Genomic DNA, 23,544 nt, shown 5'->3' with positions numbered 1-23,544 from the left:
GCATAAAAATAGGAGCGAGAGGAAAAATACCACAAATAGTAAAATTACCAGTGAGTATAAAACTACAATGTCGCATTAGGACTACTGTAGATAAAAATGGAGCAAATTACCACAGAAAAAAATAATATTTTGAGATTATATCTGAAAAATTAGAGAAAAATCGAGGAAATTTCTGACTTTCAAAGGTCAGAAATTTGTTAGGAAAAAAATTTAAAATTTGAACTCCAAAAGTTTAAAATTTGCTAGAAAAGAAACTGAAATCTGTAGATCATCAGAAATTTTCTAGAAAAAATTTAAAAGTCTAAAATTTCGGGTTTTGAAAATCAAGTATTTCCTAGAAAATTTCTGAGATTAACATAAAGATTTCTGAGTTTTTGGCAGGAATTTATATTCAGTTTTTATTATTTATAAGTACACTGTGGTGTAAAACTTGCTCCAGGAAAACAAAAGTCCTCCAGACCACTAGGGGGAGTTGACCAACAAATCAAACGGAGCCAGTAAAAACGGGACGTCAATAGGAAACTTGGTAGAAAAAGTTTCGCTATACTTCCTTTCTTTTCAGTTTTATTGAACTGTAGCATATTTCGTCAGACTCCCTCTAGTGGTCTGGAGGAATTCTGCTTCTAGGATTTTTTCCTTTTGTCTCCTGTGGTTGCAGCGTTTCTCTGTTGCATTTTTCTTTTTTGCATGTTTCCTGTTTACAGCTTGTTTCGCCGTTTGTTGGGTCCAAAGTACAGAAACCTCCTGGTTCTGTTGTGGCCTGCAGCACCTTTTGGACCCACCAGAGGCAGAAACACTGATTTCTGGTCGACGTTCCCGACTCTGCTGAGTCTCAGGTGGATAATCTGAGGAACAGAGGTGTTTCTTCAGGAGGAAAGGTCCAGATTAACAGAGTTTGTTTGGGTTCAGGAGACCCGGTTGAGCTGATTTGGGTTCCGGCGCTGTGGATCTGTAAGGCCAGTAAATACAACAGAAGATAGAAGAATACGAAGCAGTGAGAAGAGTTGAACCCTGTACAAGCGGACGCAGACCGGAGGAACCCAGAACCACCACAGAACCTCAGACCAGTCGACCTGCAGCGCCCCCAGTGGAGGGGAGGTCTATAGCACCATGGTAAACTGAACCCAGGGGGTTTTAATGGCACCTTATGTTTGAATCAGACCTCTAGCAGCTCGTGGGTTTCCACCCGGCAGCCATGTTGGGCAGATGTTCAGGTCAGCGTTCCTCCGCCATGTTTGAAGGCGTTTGGGTTTGTTCTGAAAGCACCAGAGGTCCGTAGCAGGTCTGGGTTCCCGGCCAGCGACCAGGAAACTAAAACATGATCCGTTCACATTAACCATCAGAAAAGTTCAAAGTGCTCATTGGTCCCGTTGCTCCGGAGTGGGCGTGGCCAGCTCAGTAATGCTCCTCAGAGTGGGCGGGGTCACAGAAGAAGCGAGAGCTGCGTTTGGCCGACCGGGCCGTGAAGGGAACCGTCTTCAGTGCTGAAACGACCAAATACAGCCGCCGGTCAGGACAGCGCCAGCTGACACCTGGCCCCATGGTTACCATAGTAACCGTGTTACCTGTGATGATGTCCTCGATGGCGCCGTCCTTCCCTTCGTACACGTGGCGGCTGTCTTTGCCTTGCTTCCGTCTGAGCTCCGTGATCAGCTCCTGCTGCTGCCGCTTCCCTTTGTGCGATGGAGACTGGGAGGACGAAGAAAGGGTCAGGGGTCAAGGGTCACGAAGGTCCAACACTTCATAAGACTAATAAACCAGAACGAGTTCCTGACTGAGACAACGTAACGGACCTGCAGGGTCACACAGGCCGACCCGGTTCTCTGGGTTTCACCACATTCATCAAGAAATGACAAAATTTAAACTAAATATTTAGTTAATGGGCTAAATATCTGCTTAGCAAGCTAACTAGTTAGCTCCAAACTGAGCATTTATCCCTTTACAAGCTAAATATTTATCCTACCAACATAATATTTCTCTCCAAACTAAATATTTAGTACCAGCCGGTACCTTGGTCTCCGCCTCCTCCTGCTGCTCCTCCTGCTCCAGTTTCTCCAGCAGCATCTGCTCCTGGCGCCTCCTCTGCTCGTTGTCCTCCTCCGCAACCTAAACGCACTTCCTGTTAGTTCAAACTTCCACCACTTGTTACAAAATGTGGGAGGGGCTTCCGGTCAACAGGCCACGCCCACTTCATGGCGCTCACCCTGTAGGCTTTGATGAAGCGGACAAAGATGGGGAAGAAGACGGACGGCGGCATCGTTTTGGAGCTTTCCCCAAAGAACTTCACGGCGTCTTCGAAGGCGTCCTGCAGTTCAAACACACAACTCAAACATGATGGCCTCGTTTCTACCAGAGTTACGGTAACGAACGGTCGGTCAGTCGGTCAGTCAGTCAGTCAGTCAGTCAGTCAGTCAGTCGGTCGGTCAGTCAGTCGGTCAGTCAGTCAGTCGGTCAGTCAGTCGGTCGGTCGGTCAGTCGGTCAGTCAGTCGGTCGGTCAGTTGGTCAGTCGGTCGGTCGGTCAGTCAGTCAGTCAGTCAGTCGGTCAGTCGGTCGGTCAGTCGGTCGGTCGGTCGGTCGGTCGGTCGGTCGGTCGGTCGGTCAGTTGGTCAGTCAGTCAGTCGGTCGGTCGGTCGGTCGGTCAGTCGGTCGGTCGGTCGGTACGGTAATCAGGAGACCAGAGGACTCACTGGCAGCTGGAGTTAAAACTTTTCACCATTCAGAAATTTTCATGTTTTTTTCTGAGATTAATCTCAAAATTTCAGATTTTTTTTTTAGCAAATTTCCTTGTTTTCTGTAGAAAATTTCAGATTTTTGAGGCAGAAGTTAATAATTTTTTTTCTTGTATAAGTATGCATGTGAATGTAAAGGTTGAGTTGGGGGTGTGGCCAGCAGGAGTTTACTCTTGATTTAAAGTGACAGAGACCCTAATGCAGCTCAGAATAGGAAAAATTGACCAGAATAAAATCTCATTTTCTAAGAATGATTTTGTGAAAAAATGTAACGAACAGGATTTGTTTAGGCCAGAGACCGATCCTAACCTGTTAAGATTATCCTAAGAACTGATGGGTCAGAAATCATCCTAAGATTCTGAACTCAACCTAACATGACATCATTTCAGTGTCGTAACGTCGACGTGTCGTTCTTCTGTCAGTGGCTAACCGGATCAGTACTGGTCGGCTCGGTCTCACCTGCGCGATGCGAGCGTCCTCCTGCAGCTTGTTGAGGCGGGACTCGTTCCTGCTGATGAAGTCTTTCAGCGTGGCATTGTGGGAAACGCTGAACTCCCTCCAGGTGAGCTCCATGCCGCGCTGCAGCTCCTTTACGTCACACAGGACGTTCTCCAGGCTCACTGCAAAGACCAGACAGGTGAAGACGGGTCAGACGGGCTCTGCTGCGCTGCGATTGGCCGGCGGACTCACCTGCAGCGGCTTTGTCCACGTAGTGCAGCTCGTTGTAAAACAGAATGACTCCGGGATATTTCTCTCGCACCACGTTGGAGATGTAGTGCAGCAGCGTTTGCTTCCGGTCCGTCGATTTGGTCTCCAGCAGCTGGAAGCAAACAGACCTGATTTCTGCTGTCTGAACCAGGGGTGCACTTACTTTTCCATCCATAGAGCACTGTAACACAGCGCATCAGAGCCACAGCAGGGAGGAGGAGAAAATATCCACCAAAAAACACAGAAACTTTGAGATGAATCTCAGAAATTTAGAGATAAATCTCATTATTTTTCTGGAAAAAGTTGCAGAAAAATGTTCAGAAAGTTTAAGAAATTTAGTCTCAGAAATTTTCAAGGAAAAATTTGGAAATGTCTGAGCTTGAAAAGTCAAAAATTTGCAAAAAAAAAGTTGAATTTCTTTTATTTTCGAAAGTCAAAACTTCTAAATTTTCCTAAATTTCAGAGATTAATCTCAAAATTATAAAAAAATCATTTTCTGAGTTTCTAAAGTTGAACATTTTCAGCAGCAAGGGAAAATCCTCTGCATGTAAGGATGAGCTAGTTTGTTGTCATTTTCATCCTAAAAATACGAACATTTCCAGTAAAACATGTTGAAGTCGTTCTTCTCTTCCTTTAGTTTAGTTTTTGGTTGTTGTTTTTTAGCAATTTCTTTAGTTTGTAAATTTGAGTTAACAATTATTTTCTAAATTGGTTGCAATCCTCCCCTCCTTCCTGCCGCCCTGGGTGTCTGCCCACAGGGTGTGAAGTGGTTACCAGGTCCAGGCTCTGCAGCTTGAAGCCGTACACGGCTCCCCTCTTGCTGCTGTTCATGTAGTTCCCCAGAGCCAGGATGATCTGCGGCACAAACAGCAGAGACGTTACCTCAGGACGCTTCCGGCTGAAACTAAAACCAAACGCACCGACCTCCAGGATCTTCTTCAGCTTCTGAGACGATTTGATGGAAACCGACGCGGCGATGATGGCGTGGAGTTGCTGAGAGGAAGCACAGCCGGTCAGTTTCGGGTTTTCTCCGAACCTCTGCGGTGTTTTCTGGCTTCCTTACCGGCGTCAGCATCTGGATGTTGTCTGCGTAGTTTCCCATGAAGGTCATGATGGTCATGCGCTGGCTGAGCCGCTCGATGCGGCTGAACTGCATCATGAAGCGGTCCTCGTCGCTCAGAGCCTCCAGCGGCTTCCTGTCCCTCTCGTATTGCCGTAGCAGCTTGACCTCGGCCTCCGTCGGGATGAAGCGCGTCAGACACTCAACGAAGTCCACAGGAACGGTCCGGAGGTCGAACCTGCACAGGAACGCCGCGTCGCTACACCATTCTGCTTTTTCTACCATTTTACCATTTATTAAAATCAGGATTTTTGGTTTAGAAATATTGGCAACTAAATTTCAGATCATTTTACTTTGTGACTTTTTTGATGTCATTAATCAAACTGAAGCATAAAAAGGCGAATTAAGATCATTGGAGATAAAAAAGTGGAGAAAATTTCTGCCAACGTTTTTTTTGATTAATCTCAGAAATTTTCTGGAAAAAAAAATAAATTTCCAAAGTCAAATATATTTTTAAATATATTTGAATATTTGACATTAATCTCAGGAAAGTTGAAAATGTGTGAGATTTTTTTTTTTAAAGAGATCTCTGAAATTATCTGGAAATAATTTTCCAAAAGTCAAAAATATTTGAGACAAAATTCTGAAATTTTGAGTTTAATCTTAGAAAAATGATCAGCAGCCAAAGTAAAACATTTCCAGAGAAAAACTAGAAATTTCTGAGTTTCACAAGTTGAACATTTTTGACTTTTGAAACTAAAAATGTCTCGGATTGACGTCCAAATTTCAGATTTTTCTCAAGCAAATCTTTGAGTTTTGTAGCTCAGAAATTTTCCTGTTTTTCTAGAAAATTTCTCAGATTCATTTCAAAGTTTCTGAGATTTTTGGTGGAAATTTACTGGTTTCCTTTCTCTGTAAAATCGCCCCAACACGCCGTCGTAGCGCCCCCTACTGCGGTCAGTAGGGGGCGCAGTAATGCCTCACCTACTGAGCGCGCTCAGTGGAAGTAAACATGGCTGCTCTTGTGATTTTAAAGTTGCTGTCCAATCAGAAGCAGCAGATTATCATCTTAATCCTCATTATTGTCGGCCATGTTTGTAGTTTTTCTTCTGGTTTCTGTGTATCGATGCGACCCGGCCGTGCAGACCGGATCGGGTCGGACCCAGAGCCTCGTGTCCGGTGTGGACCTACGTGTGGATGGCTCGGCAGATGACCTCTGAGGCCTGGCCGGCCTTCCTCAGGGTGATGGCCAGGTTCTTGGCCCGGTTGGCCTCCAGCAGCGACACCTTGGACGGGGCTTTCTGGGGCAGCTTCTGGCGGGACAGCGTCAGGTCCACGGCCGGGCCCTGGGCCTTGGTCTTGAACAGCTCCTCGAAGCCCTCCATGTCCAGGTCCTGGTGGCGGACGGACAGCGGCGTCACGCGGCAGGTAGAGGGCGTGTGGAGGCCTGACCTCTGACCTCTGAGCTTACCTGCAGGATGGACTCGTCGTCGATGTCGTTGAAGACGGTTCCGTTGATCTGGCTGGGCTTCAGGGCGACCCAGTTCAGCACCGGCATCCGGAACTTGGTCTGGATCGGCTTCTTGATCTTCACGGCTGGAGGGGAAAGGTCAGAGGTCAAGAAAATACGAAGATTCAAGAATTAATGTGAGATTCAAGCAAAATGTTTTCTGTTGCTTCAGCACATCGTCTCTGAGTTCATTAATGTTTCTCATCAGAGGAATTTATCTGGGTTTTATTTCCAAAAGCATTTCCAGAAAAAAGAGAAAATTTCTGCCAATAAAGTTCAACATTTTAGAAAAAATTTACATTTCTGAGTCAAAAAGTTGAAAATTTGAGATGATGTCTGAAATTCTCTCATATGGGTCCAACTCTTCTCTCATATGTCTGACCTGAACCCAGAGGTCAGAGGTCAGGTACGACCTGTAAAGGTTTGATCACAGATGGAAGCTGGAGACTGGAACCAGTTTGGTTTCCAGTCTCCAGCTGGTGGACGGATGGAGTTAAAGGAATAAAAACGATAAAACCTACAGAACAACTTGAGCGGACCCTCTGGCAGCAGAACAGAGGAGAAAACGGGTCAGCGTCAGAGGTCATCACCTTCTGTTACCATGGCAACGGGCCCGGAGGCCGAGGCCACCGTCTCACCTGCGAGGCCAGAGTTAAAGATGACGGTCGCCGACCCCCCTGACCCCGGCAGGGGCGGGGCCACAGGAGGAGGGGGCGGAGCCATGGGGACGGAGGAAAGCTCGCTGGTCCTGCAGGGGGGGGGCGGCGGCGGAGGGGGTGGCGGGGCGGGAGGGGGCGGGGCCGGATACGGTCCGTTGGACACTGAGGACAGAAACAGAAAGAGTCAAACCTGCAGCGACGCAGAAACTAAAACTCAACAGAAGATCAGAAACTTTACAGAAAAACTTGGATAGTTTAAAAAGTTGAAGATTTGCAGGAAAAACTTTTTAATTTTTTTTTATTTTGAGTCAAAAAATGTCCAAATTTTAACTGAAGAACATTTTCTTGAAAACCTCTGAGTTTGATCTCAAAGTGTATTTTTTTAGCTCTGACTGTCTGTGGGACTCGGAGACATTTCTCCTCTTCTTATGAATGACTGGCTGGTTTTAGGTGTGGCTCACCTGAGCTTGGCATCGGCGGTGGCGGTGGAGGCGGAGGGGGCGGAGCCGGCATGCCTGGAGCCCCGCCCATCCCCGGTCCCATGCTGTGATAGGCCACCGTCTCCGGGCTGCAGGAGTCAGGAACCGATCAGGAATCGGTGGCTGAAAGCCGTCATCCGGTCTCAGAGTGTGAGTCTTACCTGGGGGACAGCGTGGGACACGGTGGCGGCGACGGGGAGGCGGAGTCGGCCACGCCCCCGTCGCCCTCGCCCCTCTGAGGCTGTGGCGCTCCGGGTCCACCGGACTGCTGCGCCTCCTGCGCCTGGCGCTCCAGGCGACTCTGCCGGCGGATCGTCTGGTCTTTCTCCCGAACTATCCGCCTCAGGGTGTGAACCTGGGTGTTGGCGCTGGCGTACACCTCCTGCACACAGACAGCTTCGGGTTCAAAGGTCACGCAGTCGTACCTGTAAGGATCCAGCCAGCTGGAGTTCAGCACCGACCCGCAGCTGGTCCAGCTCTTTGTTGGTCTGCATCAGCTGCTTCTCCAGCTCCACGATCTTCAGCATGGCTTCGTTCTCCACATCCAGCAGCCGCTCCGACATCTGGAGGAAGAAACCAGATGTTGTCCCGAACTTTGTAAAGGACAGGGTCAAAGGTCAGCCTGATGCTGCTTACCGTAGCCAGGTTCTCCTCCAACTCCTCCACTCGCTCCAGAGCAGCGGTTTTGGTCTCTGCGTCCTCCAGCAGCGTCCCGACGTCAAACACGTTGTCCAGGTAAGCCTGGATCTGGACCTGCAGCCGGTCACTCTCCGTGTGCTTCAGCCTCTGAGGGGAACAGCGCCGTGACTCACCGGGCCGCCCGATTGGCCCAGGGCTCGTCACGTGACCCTGACGGATTACCTCCAGGTGTTCCTCCAGGTTCAGCTTGGTGAAGTCGTACTGCAGGTGAACTCTGAAGTTCATGTCCTCCACCGAGTGAACCACGATGTTGATGAACTGCATGCAGGCCACCTGGGGACAAGCAGGTTGCCATGGAGACACCAGCTGTTTACACCCGACTGACACGGCTGAAATTTTTGGGTCTTTTTCTAAAACATTCTGAGATTAATCTCAAACTTTCAGGAGTTTTTTGAAGATAATTGACAATTTTTCCCCTTTATCTACAAAAACCCAGTTCACTGTCGTAAAATCCGCCTCAAGCAGGTGTAAAAACTGAGGAAGTTATTTTGAATCATTGAATCAACCTTTTCTAATGTGATATAAAAACATATAATTGATGGAAACACAGATGCCGTCACGCAGCAGCAGCAGCAGCAGCAGCAGCAGCAGCAGCAGCAGCAGAGTTACCAGGAAGTCGATGTTGTCGTCTTCGTTCTTGAAATGTTCCATCAGCTTCTCGAAACGCATCGACTCGTTACACACCTGCAGGCGTTAACCGGAGAACAGGTCAGGGCGTCAGGCGGCCGCCGCCGTTAACAACACAAACAAAAAACTTTATGAGTTTAAAATGTGGAGTATTTTACAATTTTGAAACTCAAAAATTTCCAGGTTTCTTGAAGAAAATTTCAAATTCTTCCAGCAAATTTGAGAATTTTCAAACAAAAAAATTCTGATCTATTTCTAGAAAATTTCTGAGATTGATTTAGAAATTTCAGACTTTTTTCTAGGAAAATCTTGACTTTTGGAACTCTGAAATTTCTTAGTTTTTTCCTGATTTCTGGGGATAATCTAATAATTTCTGACTCTCTGGGGGAATGGACTCCTCTGGTTTCGGTTCTAGTGGAAATGACGCGGCGCTGTGTGAGGCCGGTGTGTCTGGTGACTCTTTACGGTTTTGAAGTTGTCGAAGGCTGCCAGGATGATCTCGTGTCCTCCTCGGACCAGGCACACGGCCGCCAGCAGCTCCAGAACCAGCGCTTTGGTCCTGGTCAGAACACCACAGTCCGTCACGCCGTCAGTCTGCTGTGCGGCGGCCATTTTGTTTTAGTTTTTACTACCTGGGGTTCCTGTTGTTCAGACTCAGAGCGATCTCGTTGACGGCGTGCGGATGGGACATCACCATGTTGAAGCCGTACTGAGGAAGAGGAAGACGGGTCGCTGTGGCGTCGGGTCATGAGGATCTTAAAGCGACGGGAAGTTTTTCCTACCTGGTAGTTCATGATGGCTCTCAGACACATGATGCAGACATGGACGTCGTCCTTCTTGCAGACGAGTCGTGAGTTCTTCAGGGTTCGGCGACTCGGCAGCGTGTTGGATCGGGTCACCAGGGTCGAGCTGTGGATGTGAAAACCTCAGATTTCCCGGTTTGGCCGGACGGAGCTCAGGGTTTGGGTTTCTCTTTACCTGATGGAGTGTCGGGCCGAGCGGGAAATGGACGAGGACGGCGACGGGAGGCTGCAGTCACCATGGAGATCCTCGATGGAGCGACTCCAGGGCGAGTCGATGGAGCCCACCTCGCTGCCGGTGTCCGACTGCTCGCCATCAAACCTGAGCAGATCAGAAAGGTCAAGGGTCATTCTCCAAAAACACCAAACCTTGAGACGGTAGGGAGAGATCTGACTCACGTGACGGCGTACTGAGCGAAGGACAAATACTCGACCAGAACATCCAGACCTCGATTCTCCTCATTTAGAAACTCTCTGACCCAACTGGAGACAGAAAGACAAATAAATGGACAAAACGGAGAAACATGGACAGAGACACGTTGGACACCAGCTGTGTTCCCATTAACCCTAAAGCTGCTCACGTTTTAACTCTGGTTTTATTTCAAAAACTGCAATGGAAACACTTTTTCACATATCCTGAACCACATGATCAACAACTAGATGTTACTGCTGCCGGAAACGACAAAGAAGAAGACAGGAAGTGGTCAGAGTGCGATGACGCTGCATGTCTTTGAATTGTGTTTCTTTTTTTCACATTGGCAGAAAGTTTTGCACACATTCCTAACAGAAACGCGTCTAGAGACGGAGGAGTTGGACGGACAGCTACCCGATGTGGTTTGTACGCAGAGAAATCTCGAGCTCTCTGAGCGTTTGCGTCGACTCCTGAACTCTTCGTCTGAACTTCTGCGGACAGAAAAAGATGAAAACATTTTCAAAAACTCTGAGCTTCTTCTTCAACAGTTTAGTAAACATCTAACATGCAGAGAATCGTTGGATCGAGTAAAATCGGTTTCTGTCGTTTCACCTTCCGCGTCACAGCCGGATCGAGGAAGCCTCTCAGTTTCTGGATGTAGGTATGGGGGGGGTTCTTCACCTGGAATCTCTCCTGACAACACAGAAATGCATCATGGGAATCCAAATATGATTCAACCAAACTGTTCCTGAGTTGTAACATCAAAATTAGAAAATACTAAGCTAGGTTAGCTTGAGTCCCGTTGGGTAATGCACAGAGACCATGGAGAGACACCTGCAGGACCTACCTGATCGCAGATCAGCTCCCACTTCTTCTCGTTGTCATAGGAACGCAGCAGACGCACCTTGTCTGGAGGTAGGTTCATCGAATTCTGAAAGACAAAGAGTCTCCGTTAGTCCATGAGGACAGAAACATCGTCTCCTTTGAGAGCCAGACTCATAGTTTTCTGATTCCTGTGTTTTACTCCACAGCTTTATAAACTAGCTGAGCTAATTCTGCCATTATCTCTGTGAACTTTGACCCTCAGGGAGCCCCAGTGGACCGGTGATTTTCTGTCATCCCCTGGTAGCTTGCTGCCTCGACTTGTTCTGACCGGATGTTGGTTCCTCCTCAGGGAATCGTTCCTCTCCACTGTCGCCACATGCTTGTTCAGGCGGACGGGCTTCCTTTGTAACCTGAGTCTGTTTAGTATTTATATCTGATCTGATATTGATCCGATAACCTAATCGGGTCGTGGATCTGAGCATGAATTAGCCGCGTCTAGCTGCCGTCTCATCAGACTCGGGATGTTTGCTGCCTAATTAGCTGAGTGTCATGCATGCATGGCGGATCAGAACCTGCAGGTTCTTCCACTCACCAGGGCGATGGAGAACCGCTCCTCCAGCTCCGCCGGGTCGGGCATCGGCAGTCGGACCGGGGCGGCTCTGGACCGGATCACGGCCAGCTGGCTCTCCATGCTCTCTGTGTTCCCCATAACACACACACACACACACCCCCACACACACCGAGGCAGAGGAGCGACCACAGCGGACGCAGCGAACACACCCACCCGGACCGCCGCGCTCAGACACACAGCAGCAGGAACATGTGGTCGGCCATGACGGACGGAGGCGGCTGGAGGCCGGGATGCTCTTCCTGTCCTCGAACGATGAAGATCCCCTCCTCCTCTTCCTCCTCCTGTCTGCCTCTTTGTCTCTTGCAGGCAGCGATGCTGCTGATGCTGCTGATGCTGATCCAGATGAAGCCCGGCTCTGCAGCCGTGTTGTTGTGTGTTTGGATGAAGCGTGTGTGTGTGTGTGTGTGTGTGTGTGTGTGTCGCAGATGAGCCGGTTAATCCTCCCCCTCTCCTCCCCCACACCAAGAAAGAAAGAGAGTCGGCCTCCCCCTCTTTGTCTCTCTCTCCCCCGGAGCCGCCGTCGTGTGGAGCTCGCTCGACCCTCCCTGCTCAGACAATGAACCTTCTGCCGCCCAGGCCCCGCCCCTTTGGCCTCACTGGGGGAGGTGGATAATCTGACTCTGGATCAGCTGCTGCAGCTTTCATTCATCACATCCATCAGGCCGCCTGCTCAAAGGAGCAGAACCGGGTCGGGTCTGGCTCATTAAACCAGCCAGAGGTTCTGATGGGCCCGACTGCATTTTTACTGCAGATTAAATTTAAATTCATGTTAAATTTAATCTCATCATCTTCAGATTAAAATCAAACTGATGAAAAGAAATGAAAGAGTTTTGATGGAGGAAACTCCTGATGTTCTGTGGATCGGCGCCCTCTGCTGGAAACTCACTAAACTAACAGGAAGACTGGACGCACCGTCCACTTTATTAGGTACACCGTTTAACAACTAAATATTTAACTACAACTTAAATATTAGCTCTGAAAATATTATATTTCTAACTACAGTATATATAGCACCATAAATATTTAGTTCTGAGTTGGCAGATTTATATAAACATAATTATTTTAAAACTAAATGTTTATCCAAGCTAAATATTTAGTTTATTAATTAGATATTTAGTTCTGTCAGAGCTGAATATTCAGTTTAAAAACATTTTAGATTTAGATTCAGCAGCAGCATCTTGGATCTTAATGAAACGAAACAAAAGATTGGATTCTGATGGTTCTGGAAGTTTCCATCATACTTTATTTCTCTTCTGGTTCTGGTTCTGGTTCTGGTCCAGGTCCAGGTCCAGGTCCAGGTCCAAAGCCCTAAGCCTGCTGTGTTCTGGTTGAGCAGCAGAGGGCGCTGCAGCAGCTTCCAGACGGACTCGGAGCCTCCTGGATGCTGCGGCTCTGCGGCGGCTCTCTGCGGCGTCGCCATGGGAACGCTGCTCTCTCTGCCTCCCGGCTGCCGATCCGCCGCGGCGGCTTTGAAGGAGCTGCCGGAGGTTCCTGAGGAGGAGGAGGAGAAGAAGAGGCGCTCTGTGCTGCTGCAGGCGCTGCGCTGCAGGAAGCGGCTGGCGGCGCTGGGCTCCAGGGGGAAGTCGGCCCCCGAGGGCCCCAAGGTCAGAGCGCGGCCCCGGCAGGAGGAGCAGATGTGCATCAGGAGGCTGGTGGTTCAGGTCGGTACCGGCTCAGGTCAGTCAGGAACCAGAACCTGGTCCCGTCTGATGAACTCTTCTTCTTCTTCTGCTGTCTGAAACATGCAGGCCTCCACAGGCGAGCTTCTTCACTGTCTGTCCGACTTCCTGCGCCGGCGCTGCGTCAAGCTGAAGGAGTTCCCGTCCAATCGGATCGTCGTCTGGCTCAGGAACGTTGAGCGAGCGCTGCTGCTGCAGGGCTGGCAGGTCAGGTTCTGGTTCTGGACCGTCTGTTGTTGGTCTGACCTTTGGATCCGATCTACTGTGTTCTCCAAGTTTCTGAGCTCCAAAAGTCCAAAATTCCCACCAAAAAATGTTTCAATTCTGAGATTAATCTCAGAAATTTTCTAGAAAAAACTTTAAAATTTCTGAACTCCAAAAGTTTAAAGATTTTAAATTTAAGATCTTACAAAATGTCAAAGTTTTTCTACAAAATTTCTGAGTTTTTTGGTGGAAATTTACTCCTTTTTCTATCTACAGTGGCATTAATAGGCTGTGGTACGTTGAACCGTTTCCACCGTCTCTCTCTCTGCAGCATCAGGGCTTCCTCAGCCCGGCCAGCCTCGTCTTCGTCTACCTGCTCTGCAGAGACGCGGTGGACGAGGACACGGCCTCGGAGCAGGAGCTCCACGCCACCTTCCTCACCTGTCTCTACCTGGCCTACTGTTACCTGGGCAACGAGATCTCCTACCCCATGAAGCCGTTCCTGGTGGAGTCGAGCCGCGACGTCTTCTGGGAGCGAGCGCTGGAGGTCATCGAGCGTCGGAGCGCCGACATGCTGCGCCTCAACGCCGAGCCGCGATTCTTCACCGAGGTTTTCCAGGACCTGAAGAGACACAGCGGCGGTTCCGGCAGCGGCGGCGGCGGCAGCAGCGGTGGCGGCAGCAGCGGTGGCGGCAGCAGCGGTGGTGGCAGCAGCGGCGGCGGTGGCAGCGGCGGCGGCGGCACCCAGAGGACGACGGACCAGAGGATGGACGATCTGGACTGAGAGAGCCTGACCCACCCAGGGCTGATGCAGCTTCCTGTTAAGGTTCCCATGGCACCTACACCGGTACCAAACTCTCAGGACCGGTTCTGACTCACCAGAACCTCCTCAGGTACAAATAGGTCCAGATGAAGGCCTGGACGGATCCGTCTCTGGGCTTCAGAACCGGACAGCAGGACACCAGAGTACACTTCATCTGAGTCTGGCTGTTTCCACACCTGATGGTCCGGTAGACCCGGTTCTACTGGAAATCAAAATGCTACATTTGCTACATTTTCAGCTGGTTTGGTTCTTTCAAACTGAACTGGGTCAAACAATCCAAACTAGCTGAAAACCTGTTCCCCTCCTGGCCTGTGGGGGCGCTGAAGGAAACGACACTAAAGACACTGAGCAAAACTTCCTTCTTCACCAAAAGGAACCAGATGGAAAGATGTCAGATTATATCGGTTATTAGTCTTTGGCTAAAGACCATGAGTCGTTTCTCCTGCTAGCGCTGGCTAGCACGTTTGTTTTGGTTGTATTACCCAGAATGCCCTGCGCCGTAGTCCACTTCCTGCTTGTGGAGCCGTCTGCAGCCCGCTTGGCGTTCACATTCGAACCGAATCCAGACCGAGGATTGATGACGCATTCTCACCTCCCCAAACGAACCGTACTTTGACTAGGCCAATGGACTGGATTCGGATTGAAGCGGATTAAACAGGGCTGGTGTGAATTCAGCACAAGATTACAGCGGATTACAAACAGAGCACCAAAACCTGAAGAACAAAACTATTTATTTACCCAAACAAACACGGATCTGTGAAAACTATGCAGTAGATTTATTTATTTTTCTAGCCTGTTAGCTTAGCATAGCTTAACTGTATACAACTCAATTTTTATCACCGCTATGCTAAATTACTTACCAAGTGAAAATGAATGAAACATTATAGACTGTCTAATTAAACAACCGTTTAAATACCTCCTTTTCTCATCTATGAAGTTTTAATTTGATTATTTTTAATCATTATTTACATCAACCCACCAAATGGGACTAAAGATATAAAATACATGAGCTGTAATTTCATGCATTTGCATGTAAATGTTCATTAATATGTAATGTCCCATTTTATAAAAATAAACTTGAAACAATCAACAAAATACATATCAATGGTTTTTAAAAAACAAGAGGAGATTTCTGCAGTTCTCCTCCCAACTCTTTTTACTTTAGTAAATTAAGGATTTTTTTTACATTTCCAACTAAAATAATTGAAATAATTATTTCTAAGTAGCTGTTGTTTACCTTGAGGCCTGTATATTTGTTTCCTTAGTCAAAGTCCAGCTCTAATTTTCAACAAGTTCAAGATTAGCAGTAGCCATGTAGCCTGATGTAAAACATTTAGTCAAAAGTTTTAATTATTGTTGTCAAACTTTATCAAACACTCCGTTTTGAATCTAAAAAACCTCAGAAATATAGAGAATTAATTCATTTAAAGTTAAAACTCAGTTTCACACAAATACAAACATTGTAGCATAAATGTTTGGCTGCTGAACTGGACCGTTCATGGTCGCCATCAAGCTAATTTCGTGTTAGCATCTCCACTAATCTTTTTAATAAACATTAAATTACCGAGACACATTAAAACATACCTTTATCTTGTCTTTTTTCCATTCTCCTTCTTTCTTTTTTAATCCTTTTTAATCCTTTTTGCGACATTGTTCTGCTAACTTTAAAAAAAATATTCATCTTTCACCGCAGCTCATGTTACCGCTGAGGCCTGATCTACGGCGGCCACCAGGGGGAACCCAAGAACAATTTATTTTTTTCTTTTTGCCGATATAAAGAATAATTTCTGAATACATGATCAAATATAGATTATTGATTTTTCTGGGGGCCCCGGGGCCTCAGCAGCCGCTTACATATAAATAACGCAGCATCCGGACTGTAGTTCCAACTATGGCCACCAGAGGGCGACAAACCCCGCTCTGAATATAGAGATGAGTTTTAGAGCTGCAGCTGGTTTCTGACTCCCACTGATGTTTTTAAAAGTAAGCTATAATTGATCATGATAGTAAAACGTAGATGTTTTGCATAGGAACGAGTACCGGAGCTGATGACAGAAATGAATAAAAACAACACAGAGAATAATGATTGTTTTCAGTACCATGTATTTCTAAAAATAAGTAAGTGAACATCATAAAAAACTAAACAGAAATATATACACAATACTGAAGTGAACTTTCAATATTAATGTGCACAAGGTTTCCTTAAGATGCCGAAAGACAGTCACAAATTTCCCCATTAAATGCTCAGTTTCCACTGCATTAAACAAACAGGACTAGTAAAATATCATCCTACTAGTTAACCAGACATTTTTAAACCAGTAACTCAATTTTTCTCAAGTTTAAGTGTCATTAATATTACACAGCATGCATTTAACTTACCAAGTTAAACTCAACATAGAAGGTAAAAAAGTTAACAACTGCCAGCTAACCAATTAGCATAAACAAACATTTTATTCACAACTCAACAATTTAATTTACAGTTCAGTTCATGACAAACGTCATGGCTCCAGACTCACTGGGTTCAGATCTTAAACATATTTGTGTTGTGAGCCTTAAAGTGCAGAAAGAACAAAAAGGATGAAACAGGAAGTAGTTTGGAAGTAGAAACCTGTTACCAGCTGAATGTGATTCTGATGACTGTCAAATTAAACATAACGGTGATGCATTTAGAGGAAACGGCCTAATTAAAGGCTGATTTTACCGAGTTACACGTGGAAAGTAAAGATGACAGAAAGCAGGTTCAGAGATGTTGAATAAAAACAGATAAATTTGCTACAAGAAACATCTGAAGAGTAAAAGATTTCATGGTGGAGTGATGATGCCAACCAATCTCAAGCAAGAAGGTTGTTGGTTCAATTCCTGGTGGATTTTAGAAAGTGCTTTTGTTTTGTCAACTGTTCTTGAACTGAAAATTGAAGAGTTAAATGTGCTAAAAGACTCTGAAAGAGGAAGTGACATCACAGTTTCACGTCAGAACGTCAAATAATGAGTCGTTGGACTCGGCAGACATGAGCGGCGTCATGTCGATGGAGTCGCTTCTGTCCCTGTTTCCAGGATCTTCATCCTGAACCTGCTCTCCTCCTGCAGAGACGACGGACAACGATCAGAAGAACAAAGAAACAAACTGCAATGAAACATTCAAATTCTGAGAACTTTGACTAGACCATTGGTCATGAACCTGGGATGAGCGAAACATTTTCTCCATTTCTCTGTTTTTGTAAACAAAACAGGAACGAGGCGTAAAAAGCTTCTGCCTGTTTTACTAAACCAACATTCTCAATCTGACAGTAATGTAGATTCAGTCGGACTCCTGTGTGTCGCACATCTCCGGCGCCATCTTGGTAGGCAAAGTGTAAAGCATAGAGGACACACAGATCCAGGCCAACCGACAGAAAAGATTATGAATATTATTTATTATAAAGTATTTCCACATTTCTGGATTTTCTACCCACTGAATGAAAAACAAACAGGTTTTAATCAAAAACTGACCAGACACACAGCTGCAGGTTTTATTAGTTTCATAAGAGTTTTATTAAAAGAAACAGATTTGGAAACATTTTCTTTTGCTTGATTTTATTATTTTTTAATAATAATTCATTATTTTTGTATGAATTATTGTCATTTTAGTCTTTAAAATACCAAAATTTCCACTGAAATTTGATGCACTGCAGACTAACCTTTGTATTTGAGCAGAACTGTGGTCCACGCCACCAGTTTCGTTTTCCTCCAGACGCCACACCTGTAGCTCTCTGCGGCGCCGGCTGCGGGTCGGCTCAGGGTCAGGCTGATGTCTCCCGTTTGCAGCAGGTCTTCATTCATCTTGGTTCTGGTTCTGTAGTGATGGTCCTGCTCTTGCAGCTGATCAGAAAGGAATCTATAAACATGAACAATCACCACCGGTTTCGGGTCGTAGCGCCACCACACTATTCTGGCGCCTTTAAGGAGATCAGGTGCCACTTTGAACGGCAGCTGGACTGACTCCGCCCCTTCCTCCACCTCCACCTGACAGTCTGAGAAAACAAAGATCAACAAAGATCAGCTGCTGCTTTTTTCTCACTCACTGATGTCTGTGGATATAAAACCAAACGTCACTGATAAGATTTCAACAACGTTTTCCTCTTTTACTTTAAAGAAATACAGCTGATCTGCTTTTTGGGGGCTCGTCCGGGATAAACAGAGAAACATTATAATTCTTCCTGTTCATTAATATTTGTTGTGATATTTAATATTAAACAAAAATGAAACTTATTTAAGCTTTTGATAAAATCAGTCAGTATAGCAGGCGTGTCCAAACTTTTTGTCAGATTCCAGCCACTGACCTTCGACCTTGAGCTGAACTTGCTTCTTGTACAGGATGTTTCCCTCCTGGCTGAAGATGCTGCAGGTGTAGATGTTGCTGTCTTCGTAGGTGAGGTGTTTCAGAGTCAGAGTGAGGTCTCCAGTTTGTGTCCAGTCTTTGTTCATCTCGGTTCGGTTTCTGTAGAACCGGTCCTGGTTCTCCAGACGGTCAGAACCGTCCTGAAACACGTGTACCATCTGGTTTTCACTGTCCTTCCACTCAACTTTACAAGACTTGAACAGCTTGGCTGAGGTGTGGAAGGGTAGCAGGACTTTGTCTGCACCTGAATCCACCTCCACCTGTTGGACTGAGAGAACAGCAAAAGCTGATTACCCAGAATGCTTCAGGAAAGTCTGAGTTAGATTGAGAGAATGTGAATCTGCAGTTTTAGCTTTTTAAAAATGTTGTTGAACTTCCTTGTTGCTGAAATGTTCTGCACTGATAAACCTGAGAAGGAAGAAGTGTGATGAGTTCATATGGCAGCTTCCACACGCCTGAACATGCTGAGGAATGCCACATGTGACAGCGTGTCTCTGGGAAGAAGACTGTTTCTATGTGTTGGGAAAAGCTCCAGGTTGTTTAAAGATCAGCATTGATTCTTCTGGATCAGCAATATGAACTCTAACATGCAAAACCACAAAATACTACCAAGTATTTAGCCTAGTTTATAGTGAAAATATATTATTACACTTAAAATAAGATGAAATTAATTTACAAGTAACTTTTTGGAAAAACACAGGAGCTTGTTTAAGTCAATAACTCGTTAATATCGAAGAAAAATTATAACTTTTACGTGGGAAATGATTGGTTATAAGTGAAACAATCTGCCAATGGAATTAAAACTTTTTCCTCAATATTAAGGAATTATTTACTTAAACAAACTCCTAGATTTGGCTGAAATGTTACTTGTAACTTAGTTTCATCCTATTTCAAGTGTAGCACAATGTTTACACTAGAAACTAGACTGGAATTACTTGCTAACATTTAGTTTTTGCAGTTTTATCATAATACTGACTTTTAATAAAGGCGTCTAAATGTTATTAAAACTATAAACATTCCATTTATGGTAGAAATATTGGTGATAAAAGTGAAACACCCAAAGACCAGACCGGAGGACAGAGTCGTGTTGCTATGGTAACTGCTGTAGCATAATGGCAACCTGAGAGAAGAAGAGCGGCGGCCATGACGGTTGAGCAGCATTGATAATGGACATCTCGGTTTATGTGAAACTCTGACCCCAACCCATCAGCTGACCTTTGACCTGCAGCTGAACCCGTCTCTTCATCAGGACGCGTTTCCTGTGGCTGTAGACGCGGCAGGTGTAGGTGTCCGTGTCGGCGCCTGTGGGGATCCTGAGGGTCAGGCTCAGGTCTCCCGTCTGCAGCGAGTCGACGCTCATCTCCGTCCTGGTTCTGTAGAACTGGATCTGTATCTCGGGGACGCTGTCGTGGTTCTGGTAGACGTGGACCTTGTTGCCGTGGCGATCCGTCCATTCCACCCTGGCGTCCCTCGGCAGGCGAACGTTGGTCCTGCAGGGCAGCAGGACGAACGGCTGACCGGAGTCCGCCTCGATGCTTTTGGTGTAATCTGAGAGGAGAAGAAGTTGAGCTTCACAGGAACCTAAACGACTGAAACGATTTGAACAAGTCAAGAATGGTCAAATTCTGACAACAAAACAAAAACAATAAAATTTGGGTAATTAGAAATGACCTGTCATTCTTTTAATAAGGCAATAAAATAAACATTTAATTGGCCTGGAAGTAATTTTAACTTTTCAGTTTTTGCTCACATGACAAAAAGTTTGGTTTAGATCATAAAACAGAAATAAAAAGTCATAAAACCAACATTCAGTCACCAATTGAGAAAATTATATTAATCAAACATGTTGGTCAATGTTTCGTTTATTCTGGTCCAAATCGTCTCTACCCGGCTGGGTTTGGGTCTGAACTCGTGGTGGAAGTTTGTTCTGGTCTCTCTGACTCACCTCTCCTGAAGTTGTGCCTAAAATACCAGCAAACGCCTCCAGAAGCCATCAGAACCAGAACCATCACAGCACCCAGCAGGATTCTGGTCCACAACCGTTCTGTGGAGAAAAATGAGCAACATCTTCATCTGCGAGCCGTCAGCTGCTGCAGCAGCAGGTTAGCTCCTGACCTTTGACCTGAGGCGTTGGCTTTGTGGAGGTTTGCTTTGTGGAGGTTCTGGGGTCAAAGGTCACGTTCAGGGTCAGGTTTCCTGTCTGCGGAGCGGCGGTTGTGGTTCTGTTGAGCTGGTACTGATCCGTCAGCTCATCTCCCCGTGTTGTGTTAGCGGTGGGCAGGCTGAGGTTGGATCGGGTCCAGGCCTCTGTAGAACCGTTCAGAACCAGCATCTGGACCGCAGGGACCAGCAGGGACACTGAGCACAGAGACGGCTGTCATGGCAACGGGCTTATGAAGCAGCAGCAGCAACAATGTTGACGTCATAAAGCAACAAAAACAAAAGATAAATCTGACTTTAAAGCTTTTATGGAAAATATTTATTTCCATATTTATTCAAACTGTTTCCATGATGTCACAGTCTGTTATCATACAGACAAACTGAAAAATTAAATAAATCAAGCTCCTCTGTGATCTCCCAGTGCTAACTGGAAACAACCAATCAGAGACAGGAGGCGGGGCTTAGCGCTGTCAGTCAATCTGGTGTGGTGCTGCCAGCTTTTCTCTGAATGCTAAAGCTAGCTAGCGTAGCCACTGATGACAGCTGATAAACAATTTTCCAGTAATGGTAAGTTGTTTCTCCAAAATTATCACATTTAGCACCTGGTACATGAGATTGATTGGCAGCGCTAAGCCCCTCCTCCTGGCTCTGATTGAAGTAAAGCACCAGAAACAACCAAACAGCAGTAGCAGCTCAGAGTGGAGATTGATCTTCTCACAGATTGTCTCATAATAAACTGTCATGACGGCTTCAACAAATATCTAAAAACATTTTAGAAAAGTTACAAACTGCAGCTTTAAATTTGTTTATTTTTCAGACAGATCTTCTTTAAAATATCTTTAAAGTTTTTATTGATACAAAGGAGCTTTTTGAGTCTCATTCCAGTGTCTTTCAGCAGCAGAATGTCAAGATATTTCTCCATATGTTGATTTAATTTTGGGAACATTGAGCATAATGACTTGTGCTAGTAACAAATTGCAGATATTTATGGACAAACACATAAAGAACTTTATCATCTGCATAGAGATGAACGTCTGAACTTAAAGCTGATCAATAAACTTTTATATAAACAGAAAACACCGCAGCTGACAGGCAGAGGTTATGAAAAATGATTTTAGATCCTGAACTCAGTCTGTCAATATTTACTCCAGTTTCAGCTGACATCATGAAGTACAGTGGACCAATAGAAAGACAGGAAACAGGCAGGAGGCGGGGCTTATTTAGTCTTCAAAGCTTCAACCAACAAAGAGACACAAATATCCAAACAGTCTCACTGATAAACTTCAGCTCCAGCAGAACTGGACCCAGAAGAACCGGATCTTACCGTGCAGGAGGATCCAGAACATTTTCTTCTTCCTGTCAGAACAAACGGATCAGAAACCTTCTGGACTCATTCTGGTGAAACTCTCTGCTGCTCGGCGGCTCCACATGATTCTGAACCGGTTCTGTTGGATCCAGAAACGAAAATGTTCATCAGAACCAGTTTGTCACGGTTCAGATCCCGCCCCCTCCATCAGCCTGCGCTCCGATTGGATGCTGGTTGATCTTAGAGCCTCGGGTTGAAGCTGTTCCTGCTGAAACAAGAGAAGAAGAAAAACGGCTTTAAAACGGACAAAATGCTGAGAAACTGAAGATTTATTTCTTAAGATGTTTGTTGTTTCCATGTCTTCAGTAATATGTTAGATAGACAATATTTTAATAAAGGAAACTAGAGTAATTTTTGTAGAATAAAAGTCTGTAAAACTTGTTGATGCAAGATAAAAACACAGTTGCTGAATTAAATAAAAATATTTCCAAAGCTCTGTTTGTGTTTATTATCCTCGTTTTAACTCTTCAACTGTAATCAATGATAAATACTTTGTTGTATATAAATATGCAAATATAATTTTTTTGTCTGTAAAACCTTAAATTAATCATAAATTTGCTCCATTCTTGAACTGTGGAACGACTGAACATGATGGATTTTACATTAAGTTAAGAAAATTATGGATTTCAGAATAAAACAATGTTTTCAGTCAGAGGCTTCTTCACATCGTTGTAACACAGACTGCTACAGGAAATCCTTCCTACCATCAGCCTCTACAACTATTAAAAAAAAGATTTAAAGTATTTTTGAATTTTTCAGGGTTTTTTTTTACTTCTGACAGCTGAAACTCAAGCAGAGTGACCCTTGACCCTAGGTTGAAAGGTCAGGGATTTAATTGACCTTTCAGAGATTCATTAAATCAAATTAAACTTTAATCAGATTCTGGTGATTATTTATAATTTCCAACAGATTTAGAATAAATCATTGAAATATTTTAGTTTATACTTTCTGACCCGTTTCAGCTGCTGGTATTTTTAAGTTTTTGTTGCTTTTTGCTGAACAAATAAAAACTATTCAGAACGTAAATTATTCCTGAGCTGAAAAGTCCAACGTGACCCAAACGCATCGTTCTGAACGTCTTTCTTCCTTATGGAGAAACTGACAGTCACTGAACTGGTCAGCATCGCCCTTTGCTGGACAAATTACAGAACTGCATCAGTTCTTCCTTACTGAACAGTTGATCTTTGGAGAGAATAATTAACGCTCATATTTAGACTAATGTGATTTAAACTGTCTTATAATCAAAAGTAGCGCACAAATATGCTTACAGAGGCACAAATACTCAGGCTGAGAGAAATTATGGGATGGAAAAAACATGAGAATAAATACCTGACAGGACCAGAGCACCTAAACGCAGCTGAAGTCCGAGGAAAAGTTGGGAAAAATCCTCAGGAATCCTTCAGGAACTGCTGATCCAGAACGTTTTGAGCCGCTACAGACGGGTCGGAACCACAGGAAGAGAAAGCAGCTTCAGAGCAGAGTTAACACTGTAAACAGCAAATCATTAACAGATCCAACATGATGTAGGAACCGAGCCAAACTCTGGAAGGAATCAACCAGGAAGTTGATGACTCAGCAGAAAACGGTTCAATGCAAAAATAACATTTATCTTAAAACAGAAACATCAATATTTTCTGCTCAGTACATTTTCCCAGTTTCCCCTGGAAATGGGAAAAATCCCCCATCATATGAAAACAAATTGTGAGTTTTAAATTCCATCTGATATGTTTATGAATTTGTGCTTGTTTGTTTAGAATGTTTTTAACATCGTTTATGTATTTTATGTTGTTTTGA

General features: G+C 45.2%; 3 protein-coding genes across 5 annotated transcripts; 1 reads left to right on the top strand and 2 right to left on the bottom strand.

Annotated features, from left to right (window-relative positions):
* Positions 1-577: 577 nt before the first annotated feature.
* Positions 578-11,567, bottom strand: fmnl2b (formin-like 2b). The gene is made up of 28 exons (XM_032556185.1): positions 11,102-11,567; positions 10,532-10,615; positions 10,297-10,377; positions 10,099-10,175; positions 9,672-9,755; positions 9,451-9,594; positions 9,255-9,381; positions 9,105-9,181; positions 8,938-9,031; positions 8,455-8,529; positions 8,008-8,118; positions 7,783-7,932; positions 7,608-7,709; positions 7,308-7,528; positions 7,129-7,235; positions 6,647-6,829; positions 6,530-6,550; positions 5,970-6,094; positions 5,690-5,892; positions 4,502-4,736; positions 4,363-4,431; positions 4,213-4,293; positions 3,421-3,550; positions 3,190-3,350; positions 2,204-2,305; positions 2,011-2,106; positions 1,566-1,689; positions 578-1,484 (listed from the first exon to the last, which is right to left on the bottom strand). The coding sequence occupies exons 1-28, from the start codon at positions 11,216-11,218 to the stop codon at positions 1,396-1,398; spliced, it is 3,270 nt and encodes a 1,089-aa protein (XP_032412076.1). The 5' UTR covers positions 11,219-11,567; the 3' UTR covers positions 578-1,395.
* A 384-nt stretch (positions 11,568-11,951) lies between these two features.
* LOC116715703 (cyclin-dependent kinase 5 activator 2-like) lies at positions 11,952-14,941 on the top strand. The gene is made up of 4 exons (XM_032556325.1): positions 11,952-12,067; positions 12,433-12,801; positions 12,889-13,026; positions 13,355-14,941. The coding sequence occupies exons 2-4, from the start codon at positions 12,559-12,561 to the stop codon at positions 13,805-13,807; spliced, it is 834 nt and encodes a 277-aa protein (XP_032412216.1). The 5' UTR covers positions 11,952-12,067; positions 12,433-12,558; the 3' UTR covers positions 13,808-14,941.
* A 988-nt stretch (positions 14,942-15,929) lies between these two features.
* LOC116715679 (uncharacterized) lies at positions 15,930-23,360 on the bottom strand. Of its 3 annotated transcripts, none has more exons than XM_032556291.1 (8): positions 23,080-23,360; positions 21,709-21,958; positions 20,340-20,598; positions 20,170-20,268; positions 19,440-19,772; positions 18,166-18,492; positions 17,524-17,856; positions 15,930-16,927 (listed from the first exon to the last, which is right to left on the bottom strand). In XM_032556291.1, exons 3-8 carry the CDS (start codon positions 20,554-20,556, stop codon positions 16,812-16,814), a joined length of 1,425 nt encoding a protein of 474 aa, XP_032412182.1. In that variant the 5' UTR covers positions 20,557-20,598; positions 21,709-21,958; positions 23,080-23,360; the 3' UTR covers positions 15,930-16,811. The 3 variants fall into 3 exon arrangements, with proteins under 3 accessions (XP_032412182.1, XP_032412180.1, XP_032412181.1); XM_032556289.1 differs by having other exon boundaries at positions 20,340-20,582; positions 23,080-23,358; XM_032556290.1 differs by having other exon boundaries at positions 20,340-20,582; positions 21,709-21,955; positions 23,080-23,358.
* Positions 23,361-23,544: the final 184 nt, after the last annotated feature.

The sequence above is a fragment of the Xiphophorus hellerii genome, chromosome 24 (genome assembly GCF_003331165.1).
Source record: "Xiphophorus hellerii strain 12219 chromosome 24, Xiphophorus_hellerii-4.1, whole genome shotgun sequence".
Classification (NCBI taxonomy): Eukaryota; Metazoa; Chordata; class Actinopteri; order Cyprinodontiformes; family Poeciliidae; genus Xiphophorus; species Xiphophorus hellerii.
The sequence above is the reverse complement of the archived record's forward strand: the minus strand, read 5'-3'. Positions and strand labels throughout refer to the sequence as shown.

What these genes read in the sequence shown, in the direction of transcription:
- fmnl2b (XM_032556185.1), bottom strand. Translation starts at nt 11,218, where the DNA reads ATGGGGAACACAGAGAGCATGGAGAGCCAGCTGGCCGTGATCCGGTCC. An exon ending in CTGCGTACAAACCACATCGG is followed by an intron (nt 9,756 to 10,098) that starts GTAGCTGTCCGT and finishes TTCTGTCTCCAG; the next exon opens with TTGGGTCAGAGAGTTTCTAA. An exon ending in ACCGCCGATGCCAAGCTCAG is followed by an intron (nt 6,830 to 7,128) that starts GTGAGCCACACC and finishes TTCTGTCCTCAG; the next exon opens with TGTCCAACGGACCGTATCCG.
- LOC116715703 (XM_032556325.1), top strand. Translation starts at nt 12,559, where the DNA reads ATGGGAACGCTGCTCTCTCTGCCTCCCGGCTGCCGATCCGCCGCGGCG. An exon ending in TCAGGAGGCTGGTGGTTCAG is followed by an intron (nt 12,802 to 12,888) that starts GTCGGTACCGGC and finishes TGAAACATGCAG; the next exon opens with GCCTCCACAGGCGAGCTTCT. An exon ending in TGCTGCTGCAGGGCTGGCAG is followed by an intron (nt 13,027 to 13,354) that starts GTCAGGTTCTGG and finishes CTCTCTCTGCAG; the next exon opens with CATCAGGGCTTCCTCAGCCC.
- LOC116715679 (XM_032556289.1), bottom strand. Translation starts at nt 21,730, where the DNA reads ATGTTCTGGATCCTCCTGCACG. An exon ending in GGTTCAGCTGCAGGTCAAAG is followed by an intron (nt 18,493 to 19,439) that starts GTCAGCTGATGG and finishes CTGTTCTCTCAG; the next exon opens with TCCAACAGGTGGAGGTGGAT. An exon ending in AGTTCTGCTCAAATACAAAG is followed by an intron (nt 16,928 to 17,523) that starts GTTAGTCTGCAG and finishes TCGTCTCTGCAG; the next exon opens with GAGGAGAGCAGGTTCAGGAT.